The sequence below is a fragment of the Pelodiscus sinensis genome, chromosome 3 (assembly GCF_049634645.1).
Source record: "Pelodiscus sinensis isolate JC-2024 chromosome 3, ASM4963464v1, whole genome shotgun sequence".
Classification (NCBI taxonomy): domain Eukaryota; kingdom Metazoa; phylum Chordata; order Testudines; family Trionychidae; genus Pelodiscus; species Pelodiscus sinensis.
The window spans coordinates 37,197,617-37,214,881 of record NC_134713.1 but is presented as its reverse complement, the minus strand read 5'-3'; the positions used below and the strand labels follow the sequence as shown (position 1 = coordinate 37,214,881).

General features: G+C 42.9%; 1 protein-coding gene across 6 annotated transcripts in view; it reads right to left on the bottom strand.

Annotated features, from left to right (window-relative positions):
• Window positions 1-17,265, bottom strand: part of ARHGEF10 (Rho guanine nucleotide exchange factor 10) — a 167,272-nt gene that overhangs the window by 65,713 nt on the left and 84,294 nt on the right. For all 6 annotated transcript variants that reach the window (XM_075923594.1, XM_006137773.4, XM_006137774.4 and 3 more), the window contains one exon: window positions 14,804-14,976. In XM_075923594.1, the coding sequence (XP_075779709.1) occupies window positions 14,804-14,976 (173 nt within the window). The remainder of the gene's footprint in view (window positions 1-14,803; window positions 14,977-17,265) is intronic.

Below are 17,265 nucleotides of genomic sequence, written 5' to 3'. Positions count from 1 at the left end.
AGCTTGTTTGCCCAAATCCTGAGTTTAACAGCAAAAAGATACACCACAATAACTTGTAATAATCAGTGACACACTCTGCTCTCCCAACTACCTGTTTGGTTCACTCTCTCTGGGGCACCTGGCATTGGTCACTGTTGGCAGACAGGATAATGGGCTGGATGGACCTTTGGTCTGACCCAGCACGGCCATTCTTATGTTCCTATCTTCTTAACTCCCTACCAAGTCTCTCAGGGATGGGGGCTTGTGGGAAGAGGTAGATTTGCCCCTGCACTGACCAGCGGTGGCAGGAAGTGGAGCAACGCAGCTGGGAGTCAGTGGAGTGGAGCGACCTGGGTTGTTCCTACTCCAGCCACCATCGGTGACTGTGACATTGGGCCTGGCCCCTTCTGCCAGCACCAGGCCCCCCTGCTAATCTCCTGGGCTGTGTCACACAGGAAATAGGTCTTGAAGGAAGGGATGTAGTGAGAGTAGGTGGGGTGGGAAAAAGTAGGGCATGGATGAGGCCTGGAGTGGAAGGGCAGGGGGGTTGCCTCAGCCCTTATACCTCTCTAGGGATGGCTCTGAAGATGAGGAGGAACATTTCTAAGGCAGTCACTATTTAATACTGGACCACTCTTTGTAGGTGCACAGTAAAATTTCTTGATGTTACTACCTTTCAGTTTTCCTTAAGATTAAAAAGTTTCTATAAGCTTAGAGGAAATGATTTTTTTATTTGCTCACATATGACATGAAAAAATAGATTTACAGATCCTACAGTGCACATTTATCATCTTCTATGACAGGGATAAACCATGCATGCAGATCATGCATCAAAATTGTGAAACGGTTACAAAGCAATGAAAAATAAGGTATTCAGAAGTTTAACAAAAAGAGAGGGGAGAGGCACTGAAGAAGCTCTTTGCCTGGGCTGCCCCTGACACTGCAGACCTTTCCCAATCACACAGCTGGCTTGTCTCAGTCAACTCTGTAGCTTCTACCCCCTAACATGCCTCATCTCTCCCAGCCCCACTACACTCACACACCAGGCAGCCAGCACACGGTTTCCTCCACTGAGCACAGCAGGCTGCTGCAGCTCCTTCCCTGTGATGGGTAGCACAGCAGACACTACATTAACATGCACTGACAGGCCAGCTGCTCCTGGGGGACTCCTCTGTCTGGCTTCCCTTTCTGCTGTTCCCCACAGCAACCGTGCAATACATTTTGTATTGTATGCTGTATCCTGGGGTGTTGCAAAGACTTCTGGATAATATGGACCTGAGCAGATCACCCCACCGTGCTATTCTTTTTTAAGACCTAATCTTTATTGACATTAGTGAGCAATTACTTGCATATATACTTAATTGACTTCTACTGTGAGTGGGAGTATTCACAATCTGGCCCTTAATCATTTCTGATACATTTATGCTACTTTCAAGAAAAATCAATGTATTGTTTTTATTTGAAAAAATCAAGAAGAATCAAATCTATTTGCATATCATTTTACACATTTCTAAGCTATATTCAGTATTCCCTGAATACTGTGAACATTTATACAAATATTTGTGTATCACATCTCACATTGGAGCCAAAGATTGTTAGTGAAAATACTCCTGGTTATGTCTTATATTGCAAAATAACAATTTCTGACAAGCTGCTATGTGAGTCTGATTACATTAATTACTTTAGTTTCGTGCACTCAGTACATAATCAGATATAATGACATGAAGTAAAAACACAAGAAGGAAAATAATGCTTAAGAAAAGCTGAACTTTATTATAAAAAATAAAGTGGCTTTTTTGAGAGGCAAAGAGCACCCACAGTTGCTTCAAAATCTGACCATAAAAATCCAATCTGAAACTGGATTTAATAAAAAATAGTCATCTGTTAAATACAAGAGACAAAATTAAAATGGGATATTTTCCTGACTATAATTATACTATTTTATTGCAATACAATACAAAATCAATTGTAAGTGTGAAGGTGATGCCAGCTTTAAATGATCCTGGAAAGTCTGTCAGGCCAAAAATTTGACATGCCAGATGTGGCTTGGATTGTGAAGGCAAGTGTACATATTATTGCTTCCTCCCACTGAGCCATCTGCTTGCAGCATATTGAAACTCACAAAAATCCAACACTATAAGAGTGAGGAAAATTAGAGAAGATATAAATGTGATTTTGAACATGGAAAATCAACTGAGGCCTGGGGAGAATTTGGGTTTTAAAGGGTTCTGATGTAGAGAAAATTACTCTCTTAGGCTGTGTCCAGACTCAGGGGTTTTTTCGAAAAAAATAGCCTTTTTTCGAAAAAACTTCACCTGCGTCTAGACTACAGCCACGTTCTTTCAAAATTAAATTGAAAGAACGCGGCTTTTCTTTCGATGGCGGTAAACCTCATTTCACGAGGAAGAACGCCTTTTTTCGAAAGTGCTCTTTCGAAAAAAGGCGTTCTTGAATGCCAACAGGGCTTTTTAGAAAGAGAGCATCCAGACTCACTAGCTGCTTTCTTTCGAAAAAGCGGCTTGCTTTTTCGAAAGTTCCGCTTGCAGTCTAGACGCTCTTTTTCGAAAGAGGCTTTTTTGAAAGTATCTTTCGAAAAAGCCTCTTTCGAAAGAGGCTTGCAGTCTAGATATAGCCTTAGGGAAAACTATTACTAAATCTAAACTAACATAGATTTTTGTACTCTAAAGGAATAACGCACACATAAACACTTGCCACAAAATTTGAATCCAGATTTCTGTTTAACCCAGTTCCAAAGGTGTTCTGATCCAGAACTGTAGTTCAACTCATGACAGACAATGGGGCTCGTAACAAAATTTAGATAAAGGTTTAGGCTTAGTTAGGGGATGCTCAGATCTCAGGTTTGAGTTAAGACGCTCCATCTTGGGAAAGATGCAGCAATGTTATGCTTACACTACTTGAATATACCTGGAAATATTTCATACTTTTCATTCTAAACTTTTTGTTTAATGAAAAATGGCCTTCCTGTGAACATTTTCAAAGCTAATGTGCAGTTTTTTTGGCTTTACATTTTTAATGACTGGCAGATTTAAGCAGGAAGCAGATGGGCCTAGGGGTCCTCAGTTCCATTTAAGGATGTCTGAGTAATCCTAGCATTGGGGAGGACTTGGATCTTGCTGCAGAGTTAGTGTTATGCCCTGAGAGACTGGCGTCTGTTCACTGCAGCCAATGAGTAGGAATTATCAAAGGAAAAAACTGAAACTGTTATGGTGAAGTCCCAAGGTTTTGGTCCTCAGACACTCGCACCCCACTGATACCTGGGCACAAAATCCTGCTTCTACAGGTGTTCCACAGGAAGGGAAGCAAGACATAGGAGAATAAATATAGCAGCTGCCGGGAATTCAGAAGATCTTGTGTATTAAAGATAGATACACCTCCACAATAAAGTAAAAGTCTGGTACAATTATTTACATGGAAGGGAATGGCAAAGAAAGACAAGACTTTTACCCAGTGATTTCAGATGCGTCAGCTATTTCTACTACTGATCATTAGGATTAGGGAAAGGAGTAATATGTAATATTTACATACATGTTGGTATATGTTTGGAAACAGACACTGGCACCCATTGTTAAGTGTTGTGTGTTCTTCATTTATAAAGGGAATGACCTACTTAACAACATTCCAATCACCTAAAAAAATTCCTGCCCTTCTCTCACTCCCTAAAGAGTCACCCTCATTCACTCTCTACTATTAAAATACACCCAAAAAGGTAGGTCAAAATAGTCAGCTGTGTCTCTCTAATTCCCTGGCTCTGAAAATTCATTATTAATGTTAAAGCCAGGGACAAAGCAAATGAGATTTTATTTTTAGGCATTGCACTAAAAAGTTCCTGAACATTCTCTTATGTAAGCAAAGTTCTTTACATCTGCACATCACAACAATAGTCATTGTATGTGTGTCTTTCAGTTTAGTAACACACAATGTTACTGTTTCCATGGATTTCTCTGTCGCTTGTGTGTTTTAAAAGCAACATTTTACCAGCTAAGTGGAATTTTATAATAACAAAATTACGCAACTACCTCCCTTCAATCTAAAACAAAGTTTACTTATGAAGTAGAATCTAACTAAGCTTCTAAACTATTAATATGGATTCAATTTGTATACAGTTCCTTTTGAAATAAAAGAAAATTTCTATAAACAATCAAATATAATTTCAGTTTACACTTCATGACATAGAACTAGATTTTCTATCATATCATATAAAAGGTCCCTTGTACTTAAATATGCTGTGCCAAATTAATCATCTCAGTAGATTTAAGCCAGGCGTGAATCTGAATCATTGTGGTTCAAATTCTCCCTACCTTCATGCCACAAAACTGAGATCTGAGTCAACATCTACAATTGGACTCTACAGTGAACAGGATGTCGTGCTGATTTAAAAATGTGTAATACATCTTTTTGGCTAAACAGTATGATCTGCACCAGCTGCGGCTTTGGAATGGTCTTCAAATACAACTCCAAATAGAGTACAGTGGAATATTCAGTCTAGGTGGCGCTGGTTTGGAAAGAAAAATGATTCAACCCTATTATGAGAAGCTGATGAAAATAGGTTCTTTTGGCCACCAACAAAACTTGGGATTCCAAAAGCACACAGTACTTCTGAATTGCGAATCTCTTGGCCAAAGATTGGGTAAACCCCTTGAACATCTGGGACAGAAGGAATCCCTATCATCCTACAACACAAAGAGCCTTCTCATTAAAATGGTATTGGATTACCCACTCTCAATCATACAAAATACCCTCTTCATCTTATATGGCCTAAAGCATCTCTCAATATTTATATATATATATTCTCACAACACCCATGAAATATGGAAATACTGTTATCCAGAAGCAGAGATGTCTATAGTCCCACAAGAAGTTTGTAGCAGAGCTAGGAAACTGAACATAAGCCACTCAAGTCTAGGGTTGCCCCAGCTGTCCAGTTTTCAAGAGGAACATTCATTTGAAAAGGGACCCTGGCAGCTTCAATCTCAAAGTCTGGTTGGCTGCACGCAGCAGAGCAGGCAAAGTACAGTGAAACCTTTGTTATCTGGCACTCTATTAACCAGAAAACATTGTTAACCGGCATTGACCCCAGCCACAATGCTGTCACACCTTCAGGCGCACAGGCCTGGCTTGGTTTATCATGATTGGCTTAATTTTTTTATTTAAGAAATACTAATCATTTTTAACTCAAAACAGAATTGTGAGTTCAACTGCCTCACACTACAAAACTACCAATATTAAAAACTTGAGCTTTACTATTATTGTCCATTGGTTTTTCCTAGGTTGATGGGACCCTCAGATAACCGGAATTTTTAGATAACTGGAACATCCTAATCCCAGAGTGTGCCAGATAATACAGGTTTTACTGAACCTGAACTGCTCTGTGTAGTTCCTGAGAAGCTGCCAGCATCTCTCTCAGTCTCCTAGGCATAGGAGCAGCCACAAAGGGTCCACACACTGCTCCTGTCCCAAGCGCCGACTCTTTCCAAACCAATGGGAACTGCACATAGCCAACGGGAGCTGTGGGGGCAGTGGCTGCAGGCAGAGAAAGCACACCAAACTGATAGGCCATAGACTCATATAATACTACAACTGAAAGCGACTTCAAAAGGTCATCAAGTCCAGTCCTGCTCTTGCAGAAGGCCCAAGCACCATCTAGATCAGAGATGGTAATAAAAAAACAGCAGCCACAGGTTTAGTCCCTGGCAGACTGCTGCCTCTATGTTTACCTGCGCCTCCACAGGTATTGGAGGATCGCTACCCTTGTTGGCTGCGAAACGCTGTCAGCCAGCAATTGGCAGGAGGTAGGGAGAGGGAATACAGAGGATTTGGGTGGTATCCTGTGGCAGGTAGTTGGGGGGAAAGAGGAAGTGGGGTGCCAGAGGCAGACTAACTAGGAGGTGCTTGCCTAGGTGGCTCCCAACCAGCACTCTCCAGGAACCTGAGACAGGATCCCTGTCGGAGTGCTGGGCTGCTCCACGTGGCTGTTTTCCATTAGAGAGAGGAAGGGAGTGAGTAAGGGCTGAGTGAGGAGGCTTCATTTGCTGCCTCGGTCTTCAGAAAAATTTCTCAGCTCCTGTAAGCCAGAAACTGGTCAATGGGAGCTGAGGAATTTTGCTACTGGGTGGGGACAGCGCACAAAGCTCTCCCCTCCATGCCCAGACAGCATAGCAATTAGCAGCCTGCTGTTTAAAGCAGCTTCAGCGGCTCTGTAGCAAGGGTGCCAGCAAGACGGCCGTGGGCCAGATCTGGCATCTTGGCAGGCTGGATCCGACCCGCTGGATGCCTCTTACAAGGAGCAGGGGTGGGTAAGAGGTCCCAAAACTGACCCCTGTGGAACCCCACTTGTTATGTCCTTCCAGCATGATTAGGAACCACTAATAACTACTCTCTGAGAATGGTTATCCAGCCAGTTATGCACCCATTTTATAGTAGCCCCAAGCCAAAGTTGAAGCCTCTTTTGTACCTTAGCCCTGCTACAACATAATGAAAATGAGCGTGTAATCAAGCGTGGGGGACAGCAACTGATGGAGGGAGGGGGGATGGAGGGAGTGGGGATAGGGCCCCAGAGAAGTGGCAGAGCAGCACTGTGGCCTTGTGGAATGGGAACGGGGGTGGTACAAGGATGTTGCGTTTTCTGCAACTAGAACGTTGGGAACCCTACCCAAGTCCCAAGCTAACGTCCTGACCTCCAGGGTTCTATGTGTGGCCCATGAGACATTTTGTTTACCATTGCCCATGTGCAGTTGTCAGTTTCTGCTTGTTTTCATCAGCATTTTTTCCCCCACTGGTATTACTAAAGTTCTATGCACGTAAAGCAAGAGTATGTGAGGTGAGGTGCATGCTGATAGCACACAACATTGTGAGACCAAGCACTTCCCCTGCATCCAATCTGAGCACTGCTACAGTTCCATCAGCATACCCCACAAATTCTAGGTATTTTACAGTTAGCAAAACAACCCTATTCCAGGAGACCATCTTGGTTATGACAATCTTGTTCCCACTGAGAGGAAGGAGGGCCACTCATGTGGCCCACTCACTATCATCCTAGGTTGCCCACTGCTAGCCTAATTCTTCATTGTCATGGAATATAAATGGGAACACTGGAGAGCTGTCTTCACATGCACAAGATGTGACAGAGCTTAACACTAGAGATAGACAGTGAACACAAAATTATCATTCAACCCAACAATCACTTGGGGCATGTCTAAAATGCCCTCATTTTTTTTGAGGAGTACAGGATCTTTCGAAAAAGGTTTTTTTCCCCCCAAAAGAACTCTGTGATGCATTTATGCAAATGAAGCACAGGATATTTAAATCCCTCCTTCATTTGCACTTTTGATCTGCCTAGTTTACATCACTTTTTCAAAAGAGAGATGTAGTTTAGACATAGCCTTGCTCTGACAAGTCACATTACTCATGTTCACTGCCCCATTACAATCAATGGGATTTCTTGCAGCTGTAAACGTGTGTGGTCGTGTTTGCAGCACTAGGTCCTTAGTGTGTGAGATTATGTAACAGCAACGAGGAAAGGCAGAGCTTTTTAAAAGGAAGTGAGAAGTCATTCATTCATTAGGAATGAGGTTTCAGGAATATAAAACATTCCACCATTTCTGAAATGCTAGAAATATTACTCAGAGAAACTGCGTTTTGCCAAATTGAATGAAGGAAAGTAGTGCACCGGTGAGAGTAAACAACTGGGAATTTCAATCTATACTGGTGAAGGTGGACCAAAATTCACCAATATTTCAGCCTGCAATGGTGGACACAGGTTTGTAATCACCACACACCAACTGGGGCCATGAGCAGAACAGCTGGAATTGTAGCTATGAGCAGAGCAAAATCCGGAGGACATTATTTTCTTAGGAGGAAGGAAAAGAGATGCTGCTGCTGCTGCAATAGGTCAGTTGTTGCTCCTAATTTTTCAGGATGCCAGGAGAAGCTGCAGGGCAGAATGGCCCAGGGCAGTGTTCCCTTTAAGCTGTGCCCTTGTGCATCCACCCCAGAGATATTCAAATGCTGTCCATTTGGTCAGCAGAGTGTTCACAGGTAGTTTTTTTTGTTTTTATTGGTGGTGCACATTCACACCTGCCTCAGTGCACATAAAAAATTATTCTGCATATGGATGAAAAAGATTAGACTGAGGGAACATTGCCAGGAGTCCCTGCCTTTTTAACAAAGTAATTTAGACCACATCACTATATCCACAAGTTTGCCACCATCCAGAAATATAAAGTATTTTTTACATCTTGCCTCATTTTTGCTGGACAGTCTATTACAGCTGTCCTACTTGAAGGAGTTGACAAGACAGGTATTCTGATTTTTTCATTTTTAATTTTTTCCCCTTTAGACTCACTGTTCAAAATCAGCCATTTCTACTGCAGCTCTCAGAGTTGTATTATTTTTGCTTTCAAAAGGAATCTTCCTGTCATGTCAGATGAAAATGCTACAAGGGGTTTTATATCCTCCAAGACACTAACAGAAAGAAAAATATCCAGTATAGCCAAACTCACACCCACATTTGTTTCCATGGTAACCCTCAGAGACATACATAAACCAACTGCAGAAAGCAGAAGGAAACCCAGTAGAGAGGAGTCACGCCTGCATTTTGACATGATCTTGCTATTTAACGTAACAACAAATACAAACAACAGAGATCTAAACCACAAACGGATGGTGGTGCAATATGAATATATCCTCAAAAATGTGCTCACCAAGAGAGAAAATATATAACTTAGCTGGGATTAAACTACAAGCCTCACCACCACATGTGTATCTGAAAAAATAAAATAGCACCGAATTTTCTCCAATAATACACAATAGCTAGAATATTTTCCTCATTGTATTAATATTTCTTGAGTGCTGACAGCGTGCTCAGCATTGTATGGGGACAACCCAGCGAGGTGGACATTTCCCTCTCTCTTTCAAAATCTCAGATAATTTTTAGCTGTGTGGCCAAAAATAAACTGTGCCGTTGCCTGGGTGATAGTCTACTGTATGTCATTAATGATCCAACTGGCCAGGAACAGCAAGCAAAACCATAGCTGGCAGCTCCATGCTTCCCACTCGAAAGGGACCTTATGACTCACTGTATTCCTTACCCATTTCTTCCTTTAGAGACAGTCGCTCTAGGTATTCCTACTCCAGGCTAATCTAACTTACACTGGGGCTGGCACAGATCTACCCTGAGTAAGGAGACCAAATGTCCATTCTTTAAAGGGACAGTCCTTTATTTAAGCCTCCCCTGCAAGTGTCTCTAGTTTTTTTTTTAAATGGGAAAATTGTCCCATATTTTCTGACTTTTCCCTCCCATCAGTACTGGTGGGCTCTACTCCTGGCTGGATCCTGTCCATCCACCAACAGTGAGCAGAAGCCTCCAGTGGCTGAGGATGGGTGTGAGGGTGCAAGACTGGTAGTCAGGCAAAGCTGCAATATGCAGGGCCAGTTGCTCCCCCTACTGGTCCATCCATGCAGTCCCTGCTGTGTGCCTCTTCTTGGACAGCAGGACCCAGCTCCCCTCCTCACCTTGTTTTTGGCCAGCATTGGCTCTGCTCTGAAAACTGTGGTGGTAGAATAGTGGTAGAAATTGCTTAAATTTAACACTCTACATGCAAATTTGAATAAAGACGCTAATTATCTTACCCATTACAAAGATAGCTTCCCCAATTATCACCTCTAATATCATTAGCTCACAGACATTTGCCTCCCTCCCTTCCCCCCCCCCCATCCCCCTTCTGTTCTGAATTTTGATTTGTCCTTTTCATATGTGTTCATTTTTTTAATTGTATCCTTTGGTATATATGGTTGTGACAATTTTCTTCCACTATTTGATCTGAGGAAGTGGGTCTGGCCCACGAAAGCTCATCACCTATTAAACCAACTTGTTAGTCTTTAAAGTGCTACACAGTCCTGTTTTTTGTGGTGGTAAGTGAGTGTGGGTAGCCACCTGGTGGCATCCAGTTATATGTCGGGAACTGGTAGGGAAGCAATTTCCAGTCTGTTCAAGTCGTGAACATGTAGGTTCCACTGCAGCCACTGGGGCAGGCAGTTAGCATCCTCTTCACACACTACGTCCTGGCCCCAGGAAGCATGGTGCTGCTCCATCCCCTACGCATCCTTCTCTGCTGAGCCATCTTTCTGGACAGGTTTTCTGAAGCTCTGCAGTCCGGTTCTCTGGGCCCTGGTGCACAGTGCATTCTTACAACTTAACCCCTTTCTGCCTGCACTATAGCTGAAGGACAGGACACGATTGGGTTATGGTGGTGACTAGCAGCAGCCGGGAGGTGTTAGGTGCTTTTTGACACTCAGCAGGTAGGAAGGGAAAAGCTGTTTCCTGAGGGAAGAAGAAGAGATGAACCCTGCAAAGACATAAGCCAGGTCAGCCTTTCCCTCCTTCCTTCCCTGCAGCTGAAAGCTGCTTCTTTCCCCTTTTCTCCCGCACAGTGCCAAAAGGCTGCTGCTGGTCACATATTGGCATGAAATCAGGGGGCTTGTGACCCTGTGTGCACCCCACACAGATGTTGCCTTAGGAAGATGTGGCACCAGGTACTGTGGATAGTGGAGAGCTCAAGAAGGGACGATTGGGTCAGCTGGTCACCACTCCCTATGTGAGAGCGATATATGGGGTGGCGGTGACCTCTTCCCATGTGTGTTTGTGTTGATATGTGTGTATGTGTCACCCCTTCCCTCTGTGAACCTGGAAGCCTTAAAAATAAGAAGGTAAAAATAATCCAGCTACTCAGTATTTCTTTTTAACAAAGGCTCAGTCAACTTGATCTTAATTTGAACATTCGTACTGCTTAGTTCTAATTAATTGCCATTCAGCTTGCTTGAATATGGATAATTTTACCATATTCAGCATAGGCAAATATGGTCTCCCTAACCCCCAAAATCAAACAGCTGTGACAAGCTCCCAAATAGCCTCTTTTTCTGCAGCACCAAGCAGTAATGTGACATTGCAGATTCAGCACCACAAAAGCAAGCAATCTGCCAGATTGGAATCCCAATTGCTAAAGGTCAAGTAAACCCGAGCCACATAAAATCTGACACTTGCTCATAAGTTCCCCTAAAGAGCAATGATTCTATACTGACAATATTGCTTGTGCCTCTACACATAGAGGGAAGAATGTGTAAGTTAAAGTAGCTTGCTCCCTTGTTAAATTGGTTATGCAGGGGACTATTTTGGATTTGGTCAATATAAGGGATTTAGCCCAGGACATTCATATCTTTTGGAAAGAGATCTATTCTGCATTAAGAGTACACCAAAAATCAGTAACTCCTAGCCACTGCATTCTGACCCATCCCGTTGTTTACGACAAGAGTGATGGGTGACATCTTTTTACTCTTATTGTACACTTTTCATTAAGTGAATGGGACCTATTTTTCACCTCTTTTATTAAATTAAACCCAAACAAGATTTCACTGAGTCCAATGTACAATCAACATCTTCAAAAAACCATTGAACCAAAAAATCTACTCACTCACAAAGATCATCCAAGAAACTCTGAGCATGAGTTGTTTAGCATATAACAAAACATAAAATACTAAAACAAAGAATTAATTCACAAAAGGCCTAGTACTTGGATACTCCTTAAAACAAATTGATTTTTTCCCACGGGCCGGATCAGTCATGCTGGAAGGGCATAACAAGTGGGTTCAGCAGGGATCAGTTTTGGGACCAATTCTGTTCAATACCTTCATCAACGATTTAGATAATGGCATACAGAATATGCTTATAAAATTTACAGATGATACCAAGCTGGGAGGGTTGCAAATGCTTTGGAGGATTGGGTTATAATTCAAAATGATCTGGACAAACTAGAGAAATGGTCTAAGGAAAATAGGATGAAGTTTAATAATGACAAATGCAAAGTACTCCACGTAGGAAGAATCAATCACTTTCACACACAGAAAATGGGAAGTAATTGTCTAGGAAGCAATCCTGCAGAAAGGGATGTAGAGGTCATAGTGGAACTCAAGCTAAATATGAGTAAAAAGTCTGACACTGTTGCAAATAAAAGCAAATATCATTCAGGGATGAATTAACAGGAATGTTGTGAGTAAAACACAAGAAGTAATTATTCTCCTCTACTTTGCGCAAATTAGGCCTCAACTGAAGTATTTATTGTTTCTAGTTGTGGGCACCCCATTTCAGGAAAGATATGGAGAATTGGAGAAGGTCCACAGTAGAGCATCAAAAATTATGAAAGGTTTAGAAAACACTACCTATGAGGAAGATTGAACAAATTCAGTTTGCTTAATCTGAAAAAGATAAGACTGAGAGGGGACATGATAGCAGCTTTCAAGTACCTAAAAGGGTATTACAGGGAGGAGGGAGAAAAATTATTCTCCTAACTTCTGATGATAGGACAAGCAGCAATGGGCTTAAATTGTAGCAAGGAAGGTTTAGGTTGGACATTAGGAGAAACTTAATTGTCAGGGTAGTTAAGCACTGGAATAAATTGCCTAGGAAGGCTGTGGAATCTCCAGCATTGGAGATACTTTAGAGCAAGTTAGATAAATACCTATCAAGGATGATCTAGACAGTGCTTGGGTCCTGCCATGAGGGCAGGGGATTGGAGTCACTGGCCTCTCGAGGTCCCTTCCAGTTCTAGGATTCTAGGATTCTTTCATGGTTTCTGATTATGTTTGATTAGCTTAATGGGGTGCTCATTCTTTGGGAAGGAAGGATAAGATGCTTATGAGGATTCCTATATTTATTTGCATCTCTTCTGCACTTCTAGTTTGTCTTTCTCCTTTTATCTCTTTCCTCTATCTGTGCTACTTCTTATACTCTTTCATGTAAAGTTACCCTGTTTGGATGGTGGGTAGGAGAATGAAGTAAACATAAGTAGAATTTAGCACTTACCTAATCAATGCCCCGCTAAGCTAAGCATGAGGCTTATAATCAGCAAAGTAGAACAGACCCTGAGCCTACAGGTATAACACAGGGAGTAACATTTTCAAAAGTGTCCAAGTCCCATTTTCAAAAGTGACACAGGCACTTAGGCCTATATCCTCAAAGATATTCAGGTACCTAATTCCACAGAAAATACAGTTAGGACTATAGGGGACTAAGTCCCATTTGGCTCCCAAGTAACTTAGGCACATTTGAAAATTTTACCTACAATCATTTAGGAGGAAGGATCAAGAGAATTCTGCTACCTTTGCACCAGGAAGGTGCTATCTATTTAAGATTTGTACCTCAGAACTGGGATCATTCTAGTGAATGGCATGAGGCAAAAGCCAAGAGAGTGACATTAAATAAGTGCATTGATTCTCTACTGAAACTGCTTTAAACCACAGCTCTTGAATAACTCAATAGGGAGCACTGCCAGCTAACAGCAAGGGGTTTGGATGCAAAAAGAAATGATCTTAAAAAAAATGCATCCAAGAAAACTACAGGACAAGCAAATCATTTATGGCATTCATAAAGATTTAACACCTGAAACCAGTTTACATGTTGTGCATCAGGCTGACCAATCCTTTGGACAGTTGGCACAGATAGGATGCACGCTAAACTGTTCAGAAGGGAAATAAACGCAAACTTCAGGGCAAGAGATCACTTTCTTAAATGAAGTTAGGAAGCAGATTCCCCTATAAGCGGATTATCCCATTATACCACAGTAAATCTTGCACCTTCCTCTGAAGTACCTGGCACTAGTTACTGTCAGCAACAGGCTACCAAGCTATATGGACTCCTAATGAAATCTTGCTCAGCAGGTAGGATTTCTGGGCTGCTCAAATAGGAACTCATGCAAATAAGCCCCTCCAAGAAGGCCCACGTGTATTCTCAGCCCTTTCTTTCACCCCTGCTAAGGTTATGGAGAATGTAGCAGTTAGTGCACATACAGGTTTACAGTAACATCTGTGTGTTACAATAACATCCAGCTAGGGCTGGCCCGAGCCATTCGTGCACCCTGGGCCCCAGGAGTGCGGCACATGCGTGGCCCCACCCCCAGGCGCGCAGCGCCCCCGCTCCTGGGTGTCTGGTGCATGCAAGGGAGCCCCACGCAGCACCCCATACAATGAGGCACCCTGGGCAGTAGCCCGGTCAGCCCGTAGCTTGGGCTGGCTCTGAATCCAGCAGTAGTGGGGGGTAAAGGGGAGGAGGAAGGGTTGTGGAGCCTGTCCCTTTCCAGAATAAACAGAACAATTTCCCCTTGTGGGAATGATCTCTGCAGGGATGTCAACTCTTTATCCCCCACTACCGAATGCTATGGACCCCGCTCACCGAATCTCTCTCCAGACAAGCTCTGGAATCTCTCTCCAGACAAGCTCTGTTTTGGAGATGCTGGTCAGGTGCTTCTTTGGGATACACAATGTCTCCTGACTGCCTGTTTGTTGCCCCAGATGAAGTACTCACTCATGCTCTGTGCCTCCCTTCTTTCCCAGCTTTTAAATAAGCCTCTGTCTCAGGACAGGGCAGGAACTGAATAGTTACAGAAATTTTTCACAATCACCTCTGGAGGGATTTTCTCCCCTACCAGCCATGATCTTCTTATAGCTCTGTACTCAGGGGGGTACCAAAGCTCTTAAAGGCCCTGAATCAGGGAGGCTGCAGGACAATCCAGAAAGTCTGATGTCTTGCATTTTACAATCATAATCAGCACAGAGAGGCACAAATAAAGGGGAGTAGTATAGTAAATCAAAAGCCTGATTAGAACTTCATGCATTTTTAGAATTTTTTTAAACTATTGTATATAATGCAAGAACACACACACACCACTTTTGTTTTTGCTTTCAATTACCCATGCAAATCTGAATCAGGGGCTTAATAAGAATGTACAATCCATCAATAATGTTGCCTGTCACTTACTTGGCTTAATGTTAATGACATTCTCGGCCAAGTGCTGAGGTGGGAATCTGCAGTTCTCTCCTTGGCCTTCACTGCTGCTGTATTCTATTACTTCCACTTGTCCTAGTGGCACACTCCATTTTAATAAATATCTTAGGCCAGCTGCCATGATGCCACTGCCTTCATATGAAGAGCTGGAAGATGCATAAATAGTTGATTTTATGAGCACATGTATGTTTTTCATGGTAGTGTCATTTTATACACACACGCTCACACCCCATGCAAGGCCTAGCTACATAAACGCAAGTCTGCTCTGGCAAGCCATCTAGAACACACACAATAGGGAGGGTCTCTAAATATATCACCCCAGGGATTACCTATCATTACCTCAAGCTCAGAAGACTAGTGAGAATGCCCTGCTTCCAGTGATCAAATAGCATTAGAGCCTCATCTGACCTCAGCTTGCATTGGCACAAAACTATGTCATTTAAGTTTTTCTTTCCTCTGAAGATGGAAAAAAAAACCCATTGTTCATAATTCAGAGAACTCGCCCATAATGATTGGCCAAACAAAATAGGACAGAGTCACAACTAAATACATGGAGCACAGCACAAAATGAAAAAAACATATACTCTAAAGATGTGCTACATGAGTAATAAGCAGTGCAAAGAGCAGAGATAAATAATGGCATTATTAAATTTCATAGGTGTTTGGGCACTTCAGAAAACACCTCCCACTAATGGAGAATTTCGGAAGTATTAATTAATCTCTGGTGAGGATTAATCTGGCCGTGGGACAAACCCAAATTTTAGTAATATGCCTTTTGTACTCTGAAATTTGTAACTTACGGGGAGTATCTGAAAAATCTACAATTTTCCACTTACCTTGACAATGCTCCACCAGTTCTCACTGACGTTTTATATTAAATAAACCTTTATTTTCCACGGGATGACAACTAAAAATGTCACACTATTTTAATATTCTAACTATAATCTGTAGTCAGTCACCTTTATCAAACTGACTATATTCCATAGGCATGAAATCCCAAACCGATGTCTAATTTGCATTTGTTGACATTTTTAAATAATCAGTACTACTTTAATATATCCTTAACATAAGAGTTCAAATTCATTATATTAGAGGCATCTGTCTGCGAATGCATTTGTTCAAGAACTCCTCCTAAACAGCAACAGCTAGGACCACCAAATTTGGTATGCAACTTCCTCTTATCCTAACTTAAAGCAAGGTCAGGGTTTGGTTGTGGCAGAAAAAGGAGATGTGCCCAGAATTCAATTGTTTTCCATAACAAGGGAGGGAGCTGTTTGGAGAAATATGATACTGCACAGTCACCACTAGGGGCAGCAAGTACAGGAGACAGCGGTACTGCAGAGTGACCACTTGGAAGGGAGTGGCCAGCTTTGGACAGGATTTGTCATCTTGCCATCCACTGGCCCAGTTAAATGGCCATCCCGCTCCCAAACCATTCACTCCGGTCCTTGTCTCCAGCACTGCAGCAGGGAGGAGGAGTTCCACTGGCTCCCCTCCCCCAAGCACCACTGGGGCAGGGCTACGCTGTCCATATCTCTCCCAGGAGCCACAGGCAGCCCCCCCCCAATACTGCTGGGCCACCAAGCAAGGCCATGCCAACAGGCCAGAGTGGCCTCCCTCCCCACAGTCCCCCTCTTACCACAAGGATGGGCCCGAGGAGCACTAGTGGAAGGCCTCTGACCTCCCCCAATCCCCGGCCAATCCCCCGGCTTTGGTTTGCACTGGGCCCTAGGAACACTAGCAGAGGAGGCCTGTGCAGCCCCTGGGCTGGACTAGTACTATATAATTTAGAAATGTGCATCTGTCAGTCTAGCTGTCTGTTCATGAGTCCATTTGTTCAAGAACGCCTCCTAAATAGAAAGAGCTAGGAGCACCACATTTGGTATGCAGCTTCCTCTTATAACTTAAAGCAAGGTCAGGATTTAGTTGTGCCAAGACAACAGGACGTGCCTGGAATTTGTTTTTTCTCATAAAATGGAAAGGGGGGGTAGGTAAGGTAGGAGAAAAGTTAAATTGTAGAATGACCACAGGGGGCAGCAATGGGCCAAAAATGGAAATTGGGACAGCTATAACGCCATTGGGCCAGCAGAGGGCAGGAGTGAAGAAAGGGACAGCTATCAACTATATATTTCAGAAACTTTGTCTGTTTGTGTGTCTGTGTGTCTATCCCCCAGCTGGGAGACATGCAGCCCTCTCATGGCTTTGCCTGCTGCAGTGGTCATGAACAGGCGCTTCCCAGTTGGCCCCAAGCTGCTGCAGTGAGAGAGGGCTGGGGCTGTCCTCTCTCCCTCAGATAGCCTGCATACTTAACCATGCATTCCCAGCTCCATCCCCAAACAATGATTTAAATGAAAAAAACCAAAACGTATTAGAGTTAAGGATCCAAGCAATGCCAGGTAAATAGTGCAGAAATACACTGAAGTCTGGTGATAGTA